This window comes from Nomascus leucogenys, chromosome 9 (genome assembly GCF_006542625.1).
Source record: "Nomascus leucogenys isolate Asia chromosome 9, Asia_NLE_v1, whole genome shotgun sequence".
Classification (NCBI taxonomy): domain Eukaryota; kingdom Metazoa; phylum Chordata; class Mammalia; order Primates; family Hylobatidae; genus Nomascus; species Nomascus leucogenys.
Window position 1 is genome coordinate 55352278 of NC_044389.1, and position 24673 is coordinate 55376950.

General features: G+C 37.8%; 1 protein-coding gene across 1 annotated transcript in view; it reads right to left on the bottom strand.

The window, feature by feature from the left end:
• Window positions 1-977, bottom strand: part of ADAMTS3 (ADAM metallopeptidase with thrombospondin type 1 motif 3) — a 290397-nt gene extending 289420 nt beyond the window's left edge. Inside the window, exon 1 of the mRNA XM_003265724.2 lies at window positions 457-977. Coding sequence (XP_003265772.2) covers window positions 457-525 — 69 coding nt within the window. The 5' untranslated portion in view covers window positions 526-977. The remainder of the gene's footprint in view (window positions 1-456) is intronic.
• Between the last annotated feature and the right edge of the window lie 23696 nt (window positions 978-24673).

Genomic DNA, 24673 nt, shown 5'->3' on the forward strand with positions numbered 1-24673 from the left:
CCCGAAAAAACCGTGAGTCAGTTCGGAGGAGAGAAAGCTCCAGGAACCCGACTCTGGCGGCAGCAGCCAGAGCGCTGGGATCCCGGACCCAGCGTCCAGAACTTCATTCAAGCGCCCAGACCGCCCTCCAGAAAGGGGAAGCCCAGATGGCCCGGCGAGGATGGGAACTGGCTGCGGTTTGTCACTAGGAATTGTTACGAATGTCGCAGACTGGTGAAGCCCTAGGTGTGACAAGACTGGGCTCCCGGAGTGGGAGTCATAACCTCCCGTGCAACTCAACCCTCCACCCCCAAAAGCCCGCACGCTGCGCCCAGCCCTCAAAACACCGTTCCTGAATGCAAAAGATAACAGGGAAGGGTGGGAGGAGAAGGAGGAAAGAGAGGAGGGTAGAGAGGGGAGGAACTTTTCGGGAAAAGGTTGGGTTTGAGTTTTTTATTGTTATTATTTTCCACTTACTTGTCCATCAGCTGAAGTCCTAACCTCTACCAGAGCGGCTGCTATCAACCAAAGTGACAGGAGAACCATCACGAGTCGAGTTCACTTTCCAACTACTGGGCAAAGCAAATGCCCAGAGCAAACTCCCCCCCAAAAATAAGTTTCTTTAAGAAAAAAAGGAAAAGGAAAAAAATGCAAAATAGAAAAAAAAATGATCTTCTGTGCTTTGCTTCAATGAAAATGAAATTTGAGCTCTGAGACTGGCCCCCTCTGCTCTGCAGTTTTTTCCACTTCACCTTCTCACCCCGTCCTCCCAAACAGTGTGCAAGAGCGAGAAGGTGCTGCAAGCGGGCACAGGCTAAGCCCGGGAGAGGGGGGAGGGACGAGGGGCTTTCCAACTATCTCTGCCCAAAGCAGCTTTTTCGAGGCTTTTCGAGCACCATTGGTCCCTAAGGTTAGCGCGGAGAATGCTTGGGTTCCCCGGAGCACAGCAGGGGGAAGTATTAGCGAGAGAGACGAGCGAGCGGGAGCGGGAGAAAGAGGCAGGGAGAGGGCGACTCCGCCGCACACGCAGAGGTGGGGGCGGGAGGAGCGAAGGGGAGGAGGAGGAGGCAGGCGGAGGAGGTGGGAGGAGTGGGCCGCTCGCCGGCTCCTGTTGCTCGCAGCGCGGCAGTCTGCTGGCTGCTGGCGACCCGCGGGACGCTAATAAGGCGGCCGGAGCTCCCCGGACTGCCCCTCCCGCCGTGGCGCCCACGTCATGCGGGGCCCGAACCCGCGCCCCCCGCACCGTGTCAGGATTAGAGACCGCTCAGGGGCTGATGTGGCCCGGGCTCGACCTCCCACCCTGGAGCCTCTCCTTCTCCGCCTAGGGCGAGAGGAGGGGAGGGTGCAGGGTCGCCACCGGTCCGGACTGGCGGGACGCGCGTTGAGTTAATTATAGGAAGGGGGAGGGTCCGAGGGCTGGTCCTGGGCTGTAGGAAATTCACCTCCTCCAACCTCCTGTTCTCCCAGCCAGAGAATTCTCCCCGAAGAGAAGCCCTGCAACCTCCAGATCTTAACCACGCGGTGATCTCCCCTCCAGGCACCAGTCACCTCCCACGTTTTGGCAGGGGGTGTCCTTCTTTGTAAGCTCTTGTTTAGGCTTTATTCGTTTATATTAGTTTTAAAAGATACCACGTCCTTTCCTTGATTCACCCAGATGCTTCCGTTTATCACTAGAGTACACAGGCCTCAGCGACTCTTCCTCACACCCAGATTAAGTTATCAAATTATTTCTGCCCGCTGTGGCCTGGCGCTTCCTGAGGGGAAATGACACCAACCTGAGAGTTTGCTGGAATCCTAGCCCAGGCCCACCTCCCAGGCGTAGACACCTGTGGGTGCTTTCCAGAAAGCAGACAGGAGGAAAAGGAAATAGCTTCAACCTCCACTGACCGGTCCACGAGCCAGGAGTGAGTAGATACAAATTTAGATACGAACTTCAAGACTTCAACTGGACAGAGTCTTGAAGAGGCCTGCCTACAATAAAACAAGCTAGTGTTTATCTTGTTATGAGATGCAAGATAAGTCATAGTTCTTGTTCTTTTTTAAAAGCAATGTGAGTTTGCAGGGTTTCCTATAACTTCGACTCATTGTTTATTCCTAGAGAGGTAACGTGATGGTTGTGCCTTTAACTTAAGCATGGAAAGATTTGGTGTTCACTGATGTTTTATCTGCTAAGTCTTCTCAAAATCATATATCGAGGACATTTACATATACAAATGAGAAACTAGATAACTAAATGGCCCCACCTAGTAAAACAGGATATTAGGTCAATTAGTTATTAATTGGAATTAGAATTAGACCCCAGCACTGAAGTATCTCTAAATTACTTTTTTCCTTCAATTAAAGCCTGTAGCATTTTTGTAACCTGTCATTGACTAGCTATCCAGGAGTGATTTGCTAAATTTTACACTGAGTTTTCCTATTCATTAAGAAGAAGTACCCCTAAGCATTCCATAAATTAAAAATTTGTCAATTTACACTGACAAGTAAAAGAACACTAGAGATACACATTAGGAGATCTAGGTTCTAGACCCAGCTAACAGCTGTCTTACCTTGACAAGTCAGAATAAACCTCTATTTTGGTTTCTCCTCTGTGAGATATTTGAGATCTAAAATCATCTGATTTTAGGTAATAACAAATAATGTATTTAACCATGGTGTTACAGTAGGCCCTTTTGTGTTAATTGTACAACATTCAGACATTAGTTATCACCTAACTCCTGGCACAGCAAGCAATTCATGTGACTTTCAGGAAAGCAGCGGCTTCAGACATTTTTGGCCATGACCACAGAGAGAAATGCATATTGCATAGCGACCCAGTAAAAATTTCATGATTCAGTACTTACCTGTACTGCATGCAACAACCCTGATATTTTTCTTGCCATTCTTTCCCCCCAACCCCAATTGCAGATGAGGACTCAATTGCTTTCACAACCCAATAAGTCATGACTCTCACTTTGACAAAGATCAATTTAAGAGCATACAATAGGGTTTTTTTTTTAATTCTAAATGAGTTCTAATTAATAGGGTTCTCCCAATATATTCTAAGGCAGAGTTTCCCAAAGTATTCCCTGGAATATTAAATGTTTTACCAGGAAAAGGAAAATTATCAGACAGCCAACTGAGCTCATGAAATACTTAGATAAACGAAACAAAATGGATCTCCTTATTTCAGACTTCAGGGTACCTATTTAAACAAACACATTTGTAGTCCCAGCTACTCGGGAGGCTGAGGCAGAAGAATTGCTTGACCCCAGAAGGCAGAGGTTGCAGTGAGCCGAGATCCTGTCACTGCACTCCAGCCTGGGCGATAAAGTGGGACTCCGTCTAAAAAAAAAAATTGTGAGTCTTCAAGGGGGAGATGTAGTGCAATTTAGTCTCCTTACTTACATGACCATAGAATCCTTTTCTCTCATGCCTTATCTGTGGAACACACATGGGTAAATGACATTACAAAGCCCAACTATTAAAGCAAAATGAACTTCAAGTTAGATAGGTTGGATTCTCATGAGGATTCAGCTTCAGTTTTCTCAACTCTAAAATTGGTTTCATAGTACTACTTTTGCAAACTTCATGAAAATTAACATGATCTTACATGTAAACTCTAGCACATTGTCCAGAATATGTAAGGGCTTCAGTATAATTTTTTGAATAAAACTGATGGCATATGTACAGATGGCTCATTGGTAATAAAATATGGCAAGGGCTAAAGAAAATAGGAAAATGTAAATAGCTAAAACATGATTGACTTTTAATTTTGCCAGAGAGGATGTTAGGAGTCAGAGACAGAGTCATCTGAGTTCCTTTCAAAAACTGACCCCTAACAGCCTGCCTCATGTCAAATCCCTTCCCTTCCTCCATGTTTCTTTGGCTGAGGCTACAGTGTTGTTTTCCACACACCCTCAAGTTCACATTCTTGCTCATAGTGATTTCTCAGTCCACAGCACCCTTCCTCTTCCTGTCCACATGGCAAAGAGCATCATATTACAGGAGGTGCTAACAGGTCCTCCACAAAAGTACTACACTAATGCTTGTAGTATGTTTTCTTTCAAAATACATTTTAAGCATATAAATAATTTCAAAAGTAGCCATATATATTTAGTCTCCCTAATTGAAAATCATCTCCTTTAAAATAAGTTTCATGAAATTGGTTGATATACCGACATTTTAACCTGTGCATCCTCATATGGGCAGCAATTAAGTAAGTAGAGAGTTGTGGGGGTTTTTCTGTTGGAGGCTGACTGGTCAATGTCATAATTTGACAATATTTTGATACCCAATATTTATTGTGTATTAAACCAATGAATAAAATTTTTGTCATTTCTTGAAGCAAATAATTATAAATTCATTTATTAGGTTTATTTTTTTGGGGGGTTCCTTTTGGTTGTTTACATTTCCCATACTCTTAATATAACTAATAACCTTCTGTCAATATTTATTAGATACATTATAGTTTTTAAATTTACAATTTTTAATTTCTTCCCATGGTCAAATAAATTTGAGAATTCTGCAGTCAACTCTTTTCGAAGTATAAGTATAAAACTTTATTGCATCATAAGTGGCTAGATTTATATCCACCTCCTTCTCTAAATTACAGTTTCCTTAAGGGTCTGGATCTTTGTTTTGTTTACTTTCTTCCACCACTATCTCACACAATTTCCATCACACAAAAGTTGTACAGTACTTTAATTACTGCAACTTGAACATCTCCAGGCAAAATTGTATCATTTTATTCCTGCCTACTGATGAGCTTTATTCCTGGTCTTGGAATTCTCGACACCTAGAACTATCACAGAGGAGTATTAGAGTAGGTACATGGGACGTACCACTATAGGAAGTGAAAGCTGGGCCTACTGTTCCTTTTTTCCATTCCCACACCCTATATCCTCATAGAGCACAGCTACAGGACAGGCAAAATGAGAAAATAGAGTTGATAGCAGCATGTAGAGAATTATTTTGTTGCTCATTGAGAGTAAGAGTCATCCTCAGTCTCACTCCTTCTCTCACACAGCACCCTCCCATTTTATATAATATTGAATTCTTTGATTCACAGGTCAGAGAATCAAGTATGTTGTGTATACATTATGCCTATTTTTTTAACCGAGGCATTAGGTTGGTAAAGAGTCAGGATGTCAAACTTCCATACTCGTAGAATACAGCCTGGCACATAATAGGCACTAAAAGAATAATTATTAAATGAATGAAGAAGTGAATATTTACTGTCTCTACTTAAAGTGAATATTTACTTCTACTTATTATTACTTGAGTGAAATGAGTAGGGAGTTGTTGTCATTGTTTCTCTACTGTCAGTGAATAAGCTATTTCCAACTTGGGTCTTTTTCACAGAAATTTTCAGAAGTTCCATAAAAAGATTTTTAAAAATTAAACAACAGGGGCCAGGCGCAGTAGCTCATGCCTATAATCCCAGCACTTTGGAAGGCCTAGGCAGGTGGATCTCTTGAGGCCAGGATTTCAAGACCAGCCTGGCCAACATGGTGAAACCCCATCTCTACTAAAAATACAAAATAGCCAGACGTGGTAGTGCACGCCTGTAATCCCAGCTACTCGGGAGGCTGAGGCAGGAGAATCACTTGAACCCAGGAGGCGGCAGTTGCAGTGAGCCGAGATCACGCCACTGCTCTCCAGCCTGGGCAACAGAGTGAGAATCTGTCTCCAAAAAAAAAAAAAAATTAAGCAACAGGAAAATTTAACACAAGTATCAAGAAATCAGAGATGGAAAGGCCTTATTAGGTAATCTAGTTCATGCTTTGGCTACTGGTTGAGGCAGTGTTCTTCCTATAGTCATTTCCTTCAGAGGAAAACCATTACCTTGCAAGAACAAAGTTGGGTGTTCAGGATTTCTTATTTAATCACTTGTTTTCAGAAGAATAATTCCACAATGGGACAAAGTCTTGAGGGAAAATTATTCCTCATGTTCCTTGATCTTTCTCCTTTTTCTCCACTTGAGATTATTCATTACACCCTTAACTATCATTAGCACCATAAATAACCTCTTTCTTTCTTTGATAAAGTTTGGTTTCACAATTAAATATTTAGCTGTTCATACTCAACTAACAGAAACAGATATTGCTGTCTACCATCTTTTGTTTTTATAGTCTTTCTCTGTTTCTTCAAGCCTTTAAGATATTTTTGGCTTGGAAACTCTGAATGGTAATGGAAGATTAGAGTCTTCCTGGGGCCAGGGTTAAAACAGAAACAAGGGAGCAATTAAAATTTGAAATTCTTTCAAACGTTTCTTATAATAGCATAACTTAATAGTTTTAACTATTTTAGTAGCAAAGCATTTAGAATTATTGTCAGGTTACTTTGCATTCATGCAATGATTTTCTCTTGACATCTCAAGGAATTCTAATCTAGTGGAATGCTGGATAAAATGAGTATTTAAGTCCATTAAATTAGTCAATGTATTGAGAGTTTGGGGTTCAAAATGAGAGACGTGGCATAGTACTTTTCACAGAGCAGGCTATTCAACAAATATTTGATAAACTTAATTAAATAGCTATCTGACTCATACTAATTATACCAACACTCGTATTTTAAAGGGCCACCTCATTGGTAGCTGCAAAACTGTGAGTTGTTTTCTATAGTTGTGAATCCTGCAAAACATTTGTGTGGTATATCACAGTACTAAAGACTGTGAATCAACTATCATTTAAAAAAAATAAAAGTATGATTCACAATTTCCAATTGGACTAAATAGACTTTATTGAGAGGGAAAAATTTTTAGCAAACTAGCATTTACAGCTCATAAATAGGATTCTCCTATAGGAAAGTATAGGTTATACAAGTCAGGAAAATAGTCAAGTGTTCTGAATTTACACTGGAGTCAAAACAAGACGAAGTGAGTTTATGTGGGGTAAAAGCTGTACTGAAATTACATTTGAGAGAATCCCTCCACTTATTAATAAGAGTTGTCTACAAAACTAGTTAACAAAGCAAATTCTGTAATTAAATGTCCTAAACGTCTTTGAGATTAGGATAAAGTCTAAATTCTTTCCATGCTGTCTGAAGGGAGAGAAAACAGTCAGATACTGGCCAGGCGCAGTGGCTCACGCCTGTAATCCCAGCACTTTGGGAGGCTGAGGCGGGCGGATCACTAGGTCAGGAGCTCAAGACCATCCTGGTTAACACAGTGAAACCCCGTCTCTACTAAAAATACAAAAAATTAGCCAGACGTGGTGGCGGGCGCCTGTAGTCTCAGCTACTTGGGAGGCTGAGGCAGGAGAATGGCATGAATCCAGGAGGTGGAGCTTGCAGTGAGCAGAGATGGTGCCACTGCACTCCAGCCTGGGCGACAGAGCGAGACTCCATCTCAAAAAAAAAAAAGTCAAGATATCTTTTGGGCATTCAATCCAATGATTGTGAAGTAAATCACAGTTCTATGTAAGATTTGAGCATCATTGTGGTATATTAAAACTAACAGAAAGAGTTTATATTTTATTATTAGTTTCATAAGCCCTCTTTTATTTATCCAATGGCTGGCAAAGTTTTCATAAAATGTTTATAAAAGTTTTTGGTTTGGATTATGTTTTGTTTTAAGGGAAAAACAAATGTTCGCATCCCATTGAGTTACTGAAATTCACCCCCAATTTTATTTCATAAACACAACTTTTAAATAAGATCAGTTATTTAATTCTCAGGATATTACAGGTATTGCTTAAGGTAGCAATTAACTCTTTCTGGACTAAAAACAGCAAAGAGAAAATGGGAAGAAAAAAATAATTCAACAAACAAATGAAAAATTAGTTATGAAACTAACAATCAGTGCTAGACTGTATCTCCCAACACACAATCTTAGAATCTAGCTTGTTAGGAAGAAAAAACAAAACAAAACAAAACAAAAAACTGAACTCTGATCTGAAAGCTTTGAGTTTTTATTTTAATAGATTGTCATTCAGATTATAACAGATGTAATCAAGCTAGAAATTGTTACTACTCTTATTTTGTTGGTATTATTACAAAAGGTGACTTATGTAAGGAAAAAAGACACTGAGATTTATGTGTAGGGTCTTTATTATGTTATGTCACACTGAAAAAAGCAAGGACCTAAGAGCTACCACTATTCTGGGAAACTGTAAATGGTAAGTGCTTAGTGCGGAGAGTTCAAATGTGAGAATATAAAACTGTTTAGTAGTCCTATGCCATATAGAAGAAACATAAACTTTTCAGATTGAACTTTTGCTATCAACATAATGTAACACAAAAGAAAATAGTCTGGTGACATTTTAATGCTTTTCATGCATTTGAGAAAAATATCATCAATATTCTTTATATTATTGTATAATTAATCACAGAAATTATTAACAGCATAAGGAAGTGATACAAGTCTATAAAGTTGAGTTAATCCTCAAATCTGTTGCCTTGATCACTCAAAAAGACTTATGGCATTTTAACTAAATGTTAGCTTGTGACAAATCATCCTGAAAATATATGTCACCACTTACTATGTAGTTTTCTTATGTTTTATATGCACATAAGAAGTTGACCCATGGAGGTTTCTTTAAATGCACGGGTTGTATGCAACTCTGAGCTATTCTGATTCAACAGATCCACTGTGAAAATTTGGCATCTATATTTTTCAAAAGCTTCCCAGATAAGTCAGTCTAAATTGTAAACTTACGCAGTGTTACTCAAACTTTTCTACCATTTTTATCCTAATAAATGCAGATTCTGATTCAGCAGGTCCAGGGTGGGGCAGTTCTAACAAGTTCTCAGGTGATGCTCATATTGCTGGTCCACAGAAAACACTTTGAATTGCAAGGCCATAGGACATGTTATTCATAGATAATTACAGAAAATAGACACCACGTGACATTAAAATCAAGCATGAGCTATTTAGAATAACATCTAATTTTGTTCTCTATTCCTTACTAAACATCTATTATACACAGTTAACATATAATTCAGAACTGAGTAGAAATAAGTCCACAAAAGCATCTCTGTGGCATTGATTCGGAAATTAAATGTTTTTACTAAAAGGTCATTGAACCATGTGCTTTCTTACATGGTGAGCACATTAGATAAAACCAGTTTAAGAAAAGTCAATTATTAATTTAAAAAAATAGATCACAGTCCCTGATCTACAATTCCTCCAGGAATGTCTGGTGCCCACAGAAACGCATGACAGACATTTCCTTTTGAGGTGATGCATTTCTGAACTGCTCATGCAATGAGCCTGCACTGAGGATAGAAATTTGTCCACGATTTGCTGTCCGTTAGTAGTTTACCCAAAATAAGTATTAAGATTCAAGGAACTAGGCCAGGCACTGTGGCTCACGCCTGTAATCCCAACACTTTGGGAGACCCAGGTGAGTAGATCATCTGAGGTCAAGAGTTTGAGAGCAGCCTGGTCAACATGGTGAAATCCTATCTCCACTAAAAACACAAAAATTAGCCGGGCGTGGTGGCACATGCCTGTAATCCCAGCTGTTTGGAAGGCTGAGGCAGGGGAATCACTTGAACCCGGGAGGCGGAGGTTGCAGTGAGTGAAAATCGCGCCATTGCACTCCAGCCTCGGCGACAGAGCAAGACTGCGTCTCAAAAAACAAACAAACAAACAAAAAAACAGATTTAAGGAACTGACTGAGGTTATCCATTAAAGAAAAGAAGGTTGAAGGACCATTTGGCTGATGCTATTATTGAAAGAACAACCGGCCGCGCGCAGAGTCTCACACCTGTAGTCCCAGCACTTTGAGAGGCCAAAGCGGGCAGATGCCTTGAGCCCAGGAATTCCACACCCACCTTGGCAACAAAGAAAGACCTTGCCTCTACACACACACACACACACACACACACGCACACACAACAAAAATTAGCCCGACATGGTGGCTTGTGGCTATGGGCACCACTGTACTCCAGTCCGGGTGACAGAGCAAGACCCTGTCTCAAAAAAAAAGATAACCATAAGATACTTCTAGGCACTGCAGTTTGTGAGACTTAGATTAATTATAAAAGTATTTGGTTGATATAAGTCAGACTAAGTCTTAATTAATGCTAATATTATAGCATATGTTTCAAAACTACGTAGACTCTCATATTTCTTGCTTGTTGTTTTCTTATATTCATCATATAAATCCTGTTTCTAGGTATATAAATGTCCCATTAATCCCTTCGATCACACTAGAAAATGATGTTTTTTCATCCTCCATGAGACTAGATGGCGTTATTATTAATATGCAGATAGAGATAAGCTTTATCAAGAAAGCATTCTATAAAAGATGTTGACAACCTATGAAGCAGCAAATATTTATTTCGTGTCTTGTTCTCTCTATATTCTTTTTTAACTATCCTTCTCCATCCCTCACCTCCCCCACACAAGTTCTGTGTTCTCTTGCTTCAAGGAAATAACAGAGACAGAAATGCCCCACATACAGCTTGTCCTGCTTGCTTTTGTTTCCCAGAAGCTTAAAGGTAGAGAAGTAGGTGACTTTGTTAGATGAAAGAGAGGGAGACAGAGATGTTAACATCTGGATTCCCCTAAGGCCTGCAAGGCCAAGGGCAATGGAGAGAGCAGGGTCTTGGAGGGCAAAGGCTGCTGCTAGACCTGGGGAAGCTGAAACCCGGGAACTTGTGTTCCCCACCAAGACACAAAGGCTTGGACACAGGGAACCTCAGGTAAACTGTACTACTCAAGCCTAGAGAGGTCATCTTCAGTATTTTAATCAGTGTAAGATTCCAGGAAGTGAGACCAAGTAACTGAGGCTGAATGTTCTGCCAGCCCAAAGATCTGGGCATTAAAAATGGTTTAATTTGAGTTAAATAAAAGAAAGAAAAGAAACATTGCTTGAACATCCCAATAATGGTTGCAAAATCATACATACGAAATCTAAATTTGTTCCATCTAGGCATGAGATTATAATAAGCAAGTAGTGTTCACCCCTATTTGTAGCCATAGCTAGGAGAATTCTCTAAGTTGAGACTTTACAAAATTAAGAAACAAAAAATAAGATGTGTTGAGAAAAATTAAGTCCCTAGCATGGATGGAGAGTCCAGATGTATTTTACCACATGTTTAGTGTAAGCACAAACAAATACAGAGTATACAGTGGAACTCTAATATAAACTGCCCCTTGCTGTGCACTAAGGGATTGGTAAGAATCTGAACTGGCTAAGAGAATGTTGCCTTACTTCTCTTTGGGTCTGGATTTACTTCCTTGCATTATTGTTCAAGCTTGGCTGATTATTTGTGTGAATTGAGCTGAATTTGTTTCATGCTAATTTCAAATAGACCAGTTGTTTTCCCCTAATAAGAGCTTCTTTGCTGGTAGTTCATGGCTTCCAACTGCAAATGTTCATAGCTTCCTTCAAGAAAATCATTGCCAAATGATTTGTTTTAAAGTTCCAGAGGTTTTCTCTTTCTTATAGACTTTAGAATTCTCAGTGGTCTACTGTATTTATTCGGAGAGAAAAATCTAATTGTGTAGCCCTATAACATTGTAATCTGGAACTTCTTCATCCTGTTGTGGCAGAGGAGAGGCACTTTAAATTCCAGATAGGGGAGGCATAAATCCAGATCAGAATCCTAGGTGCAAACAACTCTTGTTTGGGAAAACAGAGCCTCCATAACATGGGCTGTTCATATGTAGTGGTTTTCACCTCAAGTCATTGTCACATGGACTAACAAGATACTCCTTCCTGCCCCACTGTATGTTTTTCTTTTGAATTTGTATTGAAATGTGTGCATGATGCTAAGCATGTACATAATCCAAACTCCATTCCCCATAAATAAAAACAAGCTGAAAATATCACTGGCAGATAACCACCATATAAACTGAAAAAATGCACTTCATTTAAAAAGTGCTGCTCATAAATTATCCCATCCTCCAGGCCTAATTCAGTAACATAAGCTGTATGTCTAAACTATACTTCTTCAAGTACTACAATTAGTTCTTAAAGAGCGTCATGCATTTAATTTGTTATATTACATATTGCATCTACTGCATAATATTTCCCATGAGCATCAGCAACTTCAAAAGTGAACTCTTATTTTAACCAATCAGAGAAAACTCACTGTTACCAAAAATAAGAAATAAAAAAGCCATACACAAATGATGAGCCATCTTAGGAAGTTTTCTGAAACAATTACTGCATTGACATAAGTAAAACATTTTGCAGCGACATTCTAACAAATACTCTGATGATATAGCTCTTTTAAACTCAGTCAGCCTGGTGAAAACAAAACAAAATAAAACAATTCTTTATAAATCATGCAAAGCAGAGGCTGTTTAACTTGCTAACTAACAGAACTATCGTAATATGCAGCTTCTATTTATCTCAGTTAACAGGGCTCTCAGAAAAATCACGAATGTAAAGATTGTATCTGAGCCAAACTCACTTCCTCCCAGTCTTTTTGGATAGGGTGGTAACACACTGTTCTTTCAGACATGTAATTGTTTCCTAGTCTAACTTATACCTCCAGGTATATAAGAACCTAATATTGTCTGTATCATTATTAGTTAATTCCACTTTAAATTAAATTCATTTTCCTATTTTATTGTGTAATACTTGTGTTATACTATTACTTTTATATTTGCATGTAATATACATATGCACACATATAGACATATATGTAATAACATAGTATCATACAAACGTCATTATTTGTGCGTGTGTGTGTGTGTATATATATCCTAAGATATACTACTGCTACTGTAATTAAAATAAAATGTCTATTTATATTTATATTTATATATCGTAGTAATATAGTGACATCACATATATGTATAAAACACAGTAACAGCTGGGCGTGGTGGCTCACACCTGTAATCCCAGTACTTTGGGAGGCCAAAGCAGGCAGATTGCTTGAGGTCAGGAGTTCAAGACCAGCCTGGCCAACATGGTGAAACCCCATCTCTACTAAAAATACAAAAATTAGCTGGGTGTGGTGGTGTGCGCTGGTAATCCCAGCTGCTTGGGAGGCTGAGGCACAAGAATCGCTTGAACCCGAGAGATGGAGGTTGCAGCAAGCCCAGATCACACTACTATACTCCAGCCGGGCAATAGAGAGACTCAGTCTCAAAAAAAAAAAGTAATATTATATATATATAATGTATATGTATATACGTGGAGAGACAAAATCTGGTAACTTTATTTTAATATAACACTAAAATATCTTAGGATGAATTTCCTGATGGTTTATCTCTTTTTTTTTTCTAAACATGTCTTACAAATACACTTCAGAAAATAAACAAGCAAGCAAACAAAAAGAATAAGAGCAAAAGGAAAGACAGGAAAGAAAAGGAAGGGAGGTACAAGGGAAGGGAGAAAAAAATCACAAATTTTTTTGTCAAATTTTGCTATTAGGTTTATACTAGTTGAGTTTTTCTTCTTTACTTAGGTTCTTTATAGTCATTCTTCCTTGGAAGTAATTTAGAAGAATTCACCTGTAAAACTCTCTGGACAGGAGCCTTACAAAATAATACAATTTTTAAGTACTTCTCTGGTTATCTGGTCTTTCTCATTATTGTACAGTCCATTTTACTAATTTATAGTTTCTGTAAAATCGTATGTATCACCGAGATTTTACCATTATTAATGGAGACTTATATGTATCTTATTTTTAAATTTTTATAGATGTATCATTTTATTAATGTTTCAATTCATTTTTGTTGTTTAGATTTACCAGCATATTATATATTTTTATGTTTTTAAAAGAACCCATTGTTAGCTTTTATGATTTTCTATAGATTTTTAATTTGTAATTACTCATTTATATTTTGTATAAATTAGCTTCCTTCTCCTACTTTTCTTAAATGTAACTGCTCATTTTCAAATGTGTTGACATATTTTTAAAATTAGTTTTATTCATTCATGTTTAATAATATAAATATGTAGTCTCTCACTTTCTAGAATGGCTTCTTTTGGTCATTTACCATAACCTTTGATACATTGAATTTTCATTGTTCTTATTTTTTGTGTAGTTTTTAAACGATCTAGACTATCTGGAAATCATCTCTTTCATTCAAAAATTGCTTAAATGTAGTTTATTTTCCTTAAACTAGGGCTACTAATTTCTCTTTTTAAACCTATTTTGCCTCTTTTTTACTGAGCCCATTTTAAATTTCAAACTCAGGCTCAGCTAATTCAAATTTCCCTTAATTATCTTTTTACTAGTATTTTTCTTTGGCTCTCTCTCTGTTTCTGAAATCTTTGTCATATGTGTATTAAATTTCTTGCTTCTGTCTACATCTCATCTTTTCTCTCATCATTTTTATCTGTATCTATTTGGGCTCTTGGAGAATTTAGTGAACATTTCAAACTTTTAAAATTCAATTTGCTATATAGACAAACCTTTCTTCACAACCTCTTTTATTGCTTTTAATTTGGCAATCATTTTTAAACCCTTCTTTAAATTATAGTTGAATTACTCTTAGGGTTTTTTTCATTACTTACCATGTCGTTAATATAGATATAATGTTTCTTTGAATCTTATTGAGTATACATAAAAGAGATTCAAAATTTACTACCTTTTTTTCTAATAGTAAGCTCCAATGTTTCAGAGCTGTCCCCTTCCTTTGAACTAAAATAACTGATGTGTCTGATGATTTTTCTGTCTCTTCAGGCACACCTGAGGCAATGGAAATTAACTTCTTGTTGCCATAATTACAAGCTGATATGCAACTGTCAAAACTATGCAGTTCTCTATTTAAGTCTTTCAAGTATAAAAACAAATAAATATAAAAAGTTGAGATTTACTTTAATAATACTTTGCTAGTTCAGAGGTACAGTGGCCTGGAGAGAAATAGGAAGTATTTGAAGCCAAAGACAGCAAGTAATGGCCAGGAATTACTGGCAGAAGGCCACCATTCTTTGTCTGGCACAGTTGCATTTGTTACTAACCAACCAAAGAAGAGCCCCAATCCTTACCTACTGGGCCAAGTAGGCAGGGAATAAACGCCGCTTTGGGCATCTCCACTTGCCATGACCTCCTGGAATCAATTGTGTTTCCCAGAAGCAGTAATAGGATCCATATTGTCACACTGGCTTTGGACAGGGAAGAAGGGGAAAGGGCTGATAGCCTACTGAGATTTTGACAGGCCTTTTGCACAAGTTGCCAGTACTTCACCTATAGAGGATCATGGGTCCAGTCAACCATTTCTTTATTTCAATCCTGTTCATCCAAGCAAATAAAAATTCCTCAATGAATCTCATGTGAGAAAACCATGGGTTATCAGAATTGATTAAAGTTATGTCTTACTTTTATATTCCACTGGTCATTTCATCAGTAGTCATACGTGCTTCATTAACAATCTGTATTAATGTAGAGGTTTTCTCCTTTTGGGTACTAAAATGCCACCCTAGGATATAATCCTATGCTTTCAATTTTATGTCTACTCTGGCTGTGATGTTTCTGAAAACAGTGCCTAACAACTGGGTCAGTTTGTCCACTGACATCTGGGAAAATGCTAGACTTACTTTGGTCCGTGAGTGGAAGAAAAGTCACATAGAAGCATGTGGTCTCTTCACATTTTCCCAGCTTCTGGCAACTTCCAAAACAGCTGCAAAGAGTGGTTTGTGCCAGCACTTCAGAGATCGCTTTAGCCTTTTTGTTCAGAGAGGACATATTTCTCTCTGTGGATTAACAATTATACGTTCTACCACAACGTGCATAAAAGAATAATATTTTAAATCTAAAGAGTAGACTACACTAGAGGTACAGCTTCTATAACAAAGGGAACAATTTCATTTCTATTGAGTATCACTGAAACTGTTCAATGATATTACTCTAAGACATATATACTTTCTTGATAGTAAAAAGCAACAAAATATTAAGGAATGAGTTGAATGTTTTCAGATAAAATGTAAGGAAATAGGAAAATATATAAAAATCTCTCAAGGTAAATCATCAGAAAGATTTTTTTTAGATTCTCTTTTATATTGTCTTCTACTTCCTACCAAAGAAATTTTTCCCTCCTAAGCTTTTTTTTCAATCTCTTATGAATATCTCAAGTACTTTTACCTGAACACTTGTTATGCAATTGAAAAAAGGAGGCACTGAATGAATGAATGAATGAATGAATGAATGAAACCAACAATACAAATATTTCTCATTTAACAGGAGATACTGATAATGCATACTTAGAGATATACTCTCAAAAATTTCATGAACCAACTCACTACATTCCTCTATGACACTTCTGGGGAAGAAACCTTCATCTTTATGTTCATGCACTCTGATTTTGTTCTGCATTGTTTTTATTTATTTGTTTTACATTACATTAACTGTTTGGCAGAGGAATAGAAGTCATCAGGTATGGAGAATTTCCCTCACTTGTACATTCCAAAATGTATTTTCCTAAATCAATATATAATAATGTTCTAAGAAAATGCATTGGCCATTTGCCATTAATTCTTTTCAAGATTCTCTGGGTACAAAGACAGGCCTGATGATAACAAGCAAATGTGGGCAGAGATGACACAATCTACCATCCCCTTGCAGATTGGCTTTTTCTAAGTCAGAAGGGAAAACTGGCTGTATAAAAGCTAGATTACCAGAAATCGGGGATGATATGTCTCTATTGATTGACTGATTATGAGCTAATCTCATTCACTAAATCTATACTGTCTTCATCCTTTACTCTTGATGGGAAGTCTTCCCTGAAGATATACAATCAGTTGAGGACACTCCTTCAGTAAGGAATACCTCTAACTACATGGAATAAAACTCCGCTAAGAGTGACACTAATTGTCTGGAAAGCAAGAAGATACTATCTGGGACAGTGCAGCTGCTCAGCTCAAAAATATTACCAACAGCCTGGCTGTCATCTTTCCATCCTGTTCTCTTTAGTGGTGTTGGACCTCATCCTCAGGATTATAGCCTCGTGATCACAAAGTTATTGCTACACTCTAGGTATAGAACCTATCTTATAGGGAGGAAGGGAAAAAGCAATGAAGAACAATTGGTCTAAGCAAGAAGACAAAACCTTCCTTAAATCCAGCAAATTCTCTGTAATCCTTATTAGCCACAGCTGTGTGGTGTGGGCACCACTAGGTTCAGGATGTCTGAGATACTGAATTATTTTAGATGGGTTGGTCACCTCCCTTAAGGAAATTGGGAAATTTTTAATAAGAGAGACAAAAAATAGATATTAGATAGTCAAGGAGCATTTTGTGCTGAACAGCCTTCCCTGACGGATGCCTCTTCTTTGGTCTAAGTAGTGATATCTTTAGAGGCACTGGCTCTGTAATATCAGTTGATTCCTATTGATGCAGACGAATTGGACTTATGGATTCTCTCAGTATCTAAGCAATACAAATATTATTTCTACTTTAATCATTTAAATAGATTTTGTTTCACATACATTACATACATCTTACTTCATTCTTCACATTGATGATTTAAAACACTATACAATGTACTTACTCGTGACATTCACTATAAAATCTCTGTTGAATTCACCAGTTCAAATCTTTTACACCATCTTTAAAGACATAATGCCCTCCATCACTGTAACGTATCAGAATATCTCACTTTATATCTACTTTATTTAGAAAATTAAAACCATCTCTTCCCTTCTAACTGAATCTTTCCTCAAAGCCCTAGTTGACCTTGCTTTTTGTCTATAGGAAGAGAAAGAAAATGTCTACATTTCAACTTAAAGGCAATTATTGAAATGTAATGTTTCTTGAAAATAAACTTTTTATTTTAGAATAGTTTGTAATTTACAGAAAAAATTGCAAAGATAATAAAGGGCATTTCCATAAGCCCCACACCCAGTTGCCCATATTATTAACATTTTACATTAGTATGACATATTTGTCACAAGTAATGAGCCAATATTGATACACTATTATTAAAGTCTATATTCAGATTTCCTTTGATTTTTACCTAATGTCCTTTTTCTGTTCCAGGATCCCATCCAAGACACCACATTACATTTAGTTTTCATGTCACTTTTAGTCTTCCCTTGGTTGTGACAGTTTCTCATACTTTCCTTGTTTTTTGTCCTTGTTTTTTGTGACCTTGATGGTTTAGAGGAATATTGGTTATCTTTTTTTAATTTTTATTTATTTTTTATTTTATTATTATACTTTAGGTTTTAGGGTACATGTGCACAATGTGCAGGTTTGTTACATATGTATCCATGTGTCACGTTGGTTTGCTGAACCCATTAACTCGTCATTTAGCATTAGGCATATCTCCTAATGCTATCCCCCCACCGCCCCACCCCACAACAGTCCCCGGAGTGTGATGTTCCCCTTCCTGTGTCCATGAGTTCTCATTGTTCAATTCCCGCCTATGAGTGAGAACATGCGGTGTTTGGTTTTTTGTCCTTGCAATAGTTTACTGAGAATGATGATTTCCAGTTTCATCCATGTCCCTACAAAGGACATGAACTCATCATTTTTTATGGCTGCATAGTATTCCATGGTGTGTATGTGCCACATTTTCTTAATCCAGTCTATCGTTGTTGGACATTTGGGTTGGTTCCAAGTCTTTGCTATTGTGAATAGTGCCGCAGTAAACATACGTGTGCATGTGTCTTTATAGCAGCATGATTTATAGTCCTTTGGGTATATACCCAGTAATGGGATGGCTGGGTCAAATGGTATTTCTAGTTCTAGATCCCTGAGGAATCGCCCCACTGACCTCCACAATGGTTGAACTAGTTTACAGTCCCACCAACAGTGTAAAAGTGTTCCTATTTCTCCACATCCTCTCCAGCACCTGTTGTTTCCTGACTTTTTAATGATGGCCATTCTAACTGGTGTGAGATGGTATCTCATTGTGGTTTTGATTTGCATTTCTCTGATGGCCAGTGATGATGAGCATTTTTTCATGTGTTTTTTGGCTGCATAAATGTCTTCTTTTGAGAAATGTCTGTTCATGTCCTTTGCCCACTTTTTGATGGGGTTGTTTGTTTTTTTCTTGTAAATTTGTTTGAGTTCATTGTAGATTCTGGATATTAGCCCTTTGTCAGATGAGTAGGTCACAAAAATTTTCTCCCATTCTGTAGGTTGTCTGTTCACTCTGATGGTAGTTTCTTTTGCTGTGCAGAAGCTCTTTAGTTTAATTAGATCCCATTTGTCAATTTTGGCTTTTGTTGCCATTGCTTTTGGTGTTTTAAACATGAAGTCCTTACCCACACCTATGTCCTGAATGGTATTGCCTAGGTTTTCTTCTAGGGTTTTTATGGTTTTAGGTCTAACATGTAAGTCTTTAATCCATCTTGAATTAATTTTCGTAAAAGGTGTAAGGAAGGGATCCAGTTTCAGCTTTCTACATATGGCTAGCCAGTTTTCCCAGCACCATTTATTAAATAGGGAATCCTTTCCTCATTGCTTGCTTTTGTCAGGTTTGTCAAAGATCAGATAGTTGTAGACATGCGGCATTATTTCTGAGGGCTCTGTTCTGTTCCATTGATCTACGTCTCTGTTGTGGTACCAGTACCATGCTGTTTTGGTTACTATAGCCTTGTAGTATAGTTTGAAGTCAGGTAGCGTGATGCCTCCAGCTTTGCTCTTTTGGCTTAGGATTGACTTGGCGATGCGGGCTCTTTTTTGGTTCCATATGAACTTTAAAGTAGTTTTTTCCAATTCTGTGAAGAAAGTCATTGGTAGCTTGACCGGGATGGCATTGAATCTATAAATTACCTTGGGCAGTATGGCCATTTTCACGATATTGATTCTTCCAACCCCTGAGCATGGAATGTTCTTCCATTTGTTTGTATCCTCTTTTATTTCATTGAGCAGTGGTTTGTAGTTCTCCTTGAAGAGGTCCTTCACATCCCTTGTGAGTTGGATTCCTAGGTATTTTATTCTCTTTGAAGCAATTGTGAATGGGAGTTCATTCATGATTTGGCTCTCTGGTTTAGAGGAATACTGGTTATCTTATAGAATGTACCTCAAATGGGATTTGTCTGAATGATTAGACAGGTTGGGCACGGTGGCTCACGCCTGTAATTCCAGAACTTCGGGAGGCTGAGGCGGGCGGATCACCTGAGGTCAGGAGTTTGAGACCAGCCTGGCCAACATGGTAAAACCCCGACTCTACTAAAAATACAAAAATTAGCTGGGAGTGGTGGCAGGCACCTGTAATCCCAGCTACTAGGGAGGCTGAGGCAAGATAATCGCTTGAACCCAGGAGGCGGAGGTTGCAGTGAGCGAAGATCGTGCTATTGCACTCCAGCCTGGGCAACAAGAGTGAAACTTCATCACATGCACACACACACACACACACACACACACACACACAAAGAAAGCGCTTATACATTTTGAGGATGAAAACTAGAGAGATAGTGTCCTTTTCATCGCACCATATCAAGGGTACACACCAGCAATAGAACTTGTTGATGTTAACTTTGATCACCTGGATAAGGTAGTGTTTTCGGGATTCTCCCCTGTAAAGTTATTTCTCCTCCCATTTTTTATGTTGCATTCTTTGACAAAGGTTACTAGACACAGCCCACACTTAAGAAGTGGGGAGTTAGCCTCCTCTTCCTTGAGGAGAGAATATCTACATTAATTATTTGGAAATCTTATTTGGAAATCTTCTGCATGGGATATTTATTTATTGTCCTTCGCTAATTTATATAGTCAATCATTTATTTATATCAGTTTGTACTCATGGGTATTTATTTTAAGCTTTGGATTATAACACAATACTACAATATTTCCTTGCTCAAATTGCTCCAAATGTGGCCATTGGAAGCTCTTTCAGTTCTCTGCTGTGTACTTTGACATATTCCCATCATTAGTGTCTGTATTTTTTTTTTTTTTACATTTCTTTATCTTTAGACACTACAAGATGTTTCAGGCTTATCTTGTATATTTCCTGCCCTAGTCCTAGAATTGGCTACTTCTCTACGGAGTTCTGGCTCCTTTTATTAGAGAATGGCATTAGAAACCAAAATCTGGATGCTAGGTGCAAATTTACTTTTAAGTGGCAGTTGCAATGTAATGAGAAACACAGGGAAATTAGATTCAAACCTGGAATGAGAAAATAGAGGTTCAAAGTCTGACTCCATCATTTTCTAGCTGTGTGTTATTGGCTATGTTACTTAGCTTCTCTAGCCCTTAGTTTCTAATGTGGTAGCCGTACTAATAGCTAACCTGTAGAATAGGGTTTCTCAACCTTGGCACTGTTGACATTTACGCCAGATAACTATTTGTTGTAATAAGCTGTCCTGTGCATTGTAAAATGCTTAGCAGCATCCCTGGCCTCTGCCCACTAGTTGCCAGTACCTTGTGCCAGTCATCAAAATCAAAAATGATTCCAGACATTGCCAAATGTCCCCTGAAGGGCAAAACTGCACCCAGTTGAGAATCACCACTGTACAATTCCATGAGATTGATATTATTTTACAGATGAGGAAAGGGTAAAGAAGGAGGTAAGAAATTCACCCAAGGTTTCATAGCTAATTAGATGCAGTACTAGGGTTTAAGCCCAGAAAGACTGACTTTTAACCTCATGATCTTAACAATACTACAACTGCCTCTGTAAATGATAGGGGTAATAATTCTGCCCTTTCAGAGTTATAATAATTAAATGAGATATCATCTGTAAGAACATCTTACAAGGTACTTAGTAGAAGGGGGCTTCGATAAATGTCAGTGGAATCCATAACTGAATCCCCTGCTGCCTCCACAGCAAGCTTGTTCCACCACACTCCCTCTAGCATTGTCTTTAGTTCTTCCTTCTACACATTTTTTACCTTCTGCCTACAAATGTGCTCAGATCTTTCCAACCTGAAGAATCTCTCCTTTGATTAGATCCCTCTTTCCAGTTATCAAACAAATATTCTTAACACCACATTCATATTTATTTTCTCTTCTTTATCATTCACTCATTTCATAGTGCTTTAAAATCTTGATTCATTTCTGCCTGTGAGCACCTATTGACCTAATCCAAAACGTATGATGGCCCAATAAAGGGGTTCAAGGGATGTATACATTCACAGTTGCTTTGTACAGATAAAAAATCTGAAGCAAGAACTATTTCATGAATTGCCAAGGCCACATAACTATTGTGCACATAGTACTTGCTACAAAAGTCCTTTATGCTTTCATTCCTATGGGTCTGTACCTCATATGAAGTTGCTGAACATGCCTCCTCAAAACTGTCTTTTTTGATTTTGGTGACATCTATTTGTTTTCTGCTACCTTTCCAATCTCTCTTTTTCCACATTCTTAACGAGTTTCCTTTCTGCTTTTACTCATATATGTATTAGCAAAGTTATTCCCTTAGCCATGCTTAATCTCTTTTCATTAGTTACATACTATCTCTCACAACCTCAATAGTCCTACATATTTCTTTCAGATCTGTACCTCTCACCTACCCCATATTTTGAGTCACTGACCCACAGTTTTAACTGCCTAACTAAATCTGTAGCTTAGATTTTCTACAACTACCTAGAACAGAATTTTCAAAGCGGAAGTCATTTTTACTCCTAAGATATTCTTTTCAGTGTAACTATTTTTCTTAATGGAAACTGAAATCATTGTTATCTCTTCTATTCCTTAGCTCTATCACCCTTGTTTTAAATCTTTGTCAAATTCCATAGATTTTCACCCTCGTAGAGTCTTTAATATATATCCATTTAAATACAATTTCTATCACTTTAAGGTTGTTTTTTTTTCTACTATTGCCTGGAACATTTACATAATTCAGTGAATGGCCTCTTGCTTCAGCCTTTCCTTCCCTAAATCATCTTGGAAATTACAACAGATTCAACTTCTTAAAACACAGCCCTCACAATGTGATAGCCCTATTCAAAACTGTCAGTGGCTCTTCATGGTGCCCTTCAATACAGTAGCCATCAACCATTTATGGCTATTGATCCCTTGAAATGTGGTTACCAAAACATAACCAGATAAGCTGGAAGTATAAAATACACAGTGGGTTTTGAAGACAGTCCAAAAAAAACCCTTAAAATATCTTTAAAATAATTTTAATAGAGATTACATGTTAAAATGGTCATATTATGAATATATTGGGTTAAAGTGCATTGATAAAATGAATTTTACCTTACAAAGTGATTAATAAAAATTTAAAATTATATATGTACTTCACATTATATTTTTGTTGGATATTGCCCGCCTAGACAACTAAGAATACATTACTTGATCACATAAATTCTACTATAATTTCCCAACTTTCTTTCCCAATTTTTTCCCTATTATTTCCATACACATACCATGTACTCCATTCAGTTTAGACAATTGCTATTCCTGACCATTCCCCCCTCTTCATCATCTTCATGTCTTTTCTCACATTGTTCACTCCTGATAGAGCACCCTATCCCCCATTCCTGCCTATCAGCCCGGACTATTGTTAGCCGGTAACTACAACCTAATTCAAGAGGGCTTGACCAAAATACCATTTTATTGGCTTGTATAGCTGAAAATCTAGATGTCAATTTGAGAAACAGTTGGATCTGGGAGGGTTAAATACTGTTATCAAGATATGATAACTCTCATTCTATCACTATCATTTTCATTCTCATTCTATCACTATCTCTTTCTTTCTATCCCTCCATTCCATCACTCTTGGTCTTCATCTCTTGTGTCTACTTTCCTTTGCGTTGGCTTCAATTTAATTTCAACATCTCCCCATGTACTAATCTTCTATAGCTCCAACTTTAACAACCCCAAAAGAAAAAAAGTACCTTTTCACTACATTGGGTCATATATCTTCAAGGGGATAATTGTTAGCTGACTGGCTAGGCTTGGGACACGTGCAAATCTAGGAAACAAGAATGGGTCAATTCACCCAACCAGACAGCTTGCAGGTAGGAGAGAAGTTATCCTCAGAAGAAAATCAAGATGCTAATACCAGAAGACAAAGAAGTGGCTTCTGAGCAGAACTAACAGATGTAATTACATTATCAAACTTCATCATTTCTATAAATTTTCAATACAAACTGTTTCAATAAAGGAAAATTTACATTTATGTTACAGAGCTCTATAGACCATTCTAAACAAAACAAAATCTCCTGATTTGAGAGAAAGCCTTGTGTTATATTCCAAATACAAATGGTAGACAATAAGAATCACTTGTAGGCATTTTACAAACAGTGCAAACACCCACCCAGGAGAACCACTGGGTCACCTTCAGAGCCCTGACCTCTTACGATTGTTTGTTTGGAATTTATCTTCCCTAAATCTTATAGTAGGTGCTCACTAAATATTTTCTTAAATTAATGCTAACAGATGCTTTAGTTATCTGATAACTATATATTTCAGAGGATTTTCACTTCAACACCTTTGACCAAATTGCAAATTAATTGACTAATCACATTTTGATACTTTTTACAGTGAATGCAGAAACTGTCATAGAATGTTCTCTGATTGAAGAAAGAAAAACACAGAGATCTGTGGAAGAATTCATTTCTCATCAACAATGGCCAGAGCATATGTTATTTCAGAGAGTTCTCCAGAAAACGCAAAGACTTTCCAAGTTCCAGAGAAGACAGGAAGGACCTTTATAAAACCATTTCTTTAAAAAAGAAGCAGAAGACAAAACTGAGTGCCTGAGGGTCAGAATTTCCCCCCACCACTCTAGCATAGGAGCCCGGAGTCCTTTTGAGAAAAATTTTAGTTTTGGTAGAGATTGTGTGTAACTTTGAATAGTCACTTAATTTCCATTTCATCATGTGTAAAAGGTAAATAACAACATCTACCCCAATCTATATCACAGGAATTGAACAAGATAAAGTAATATAAAAATAATCTATGTG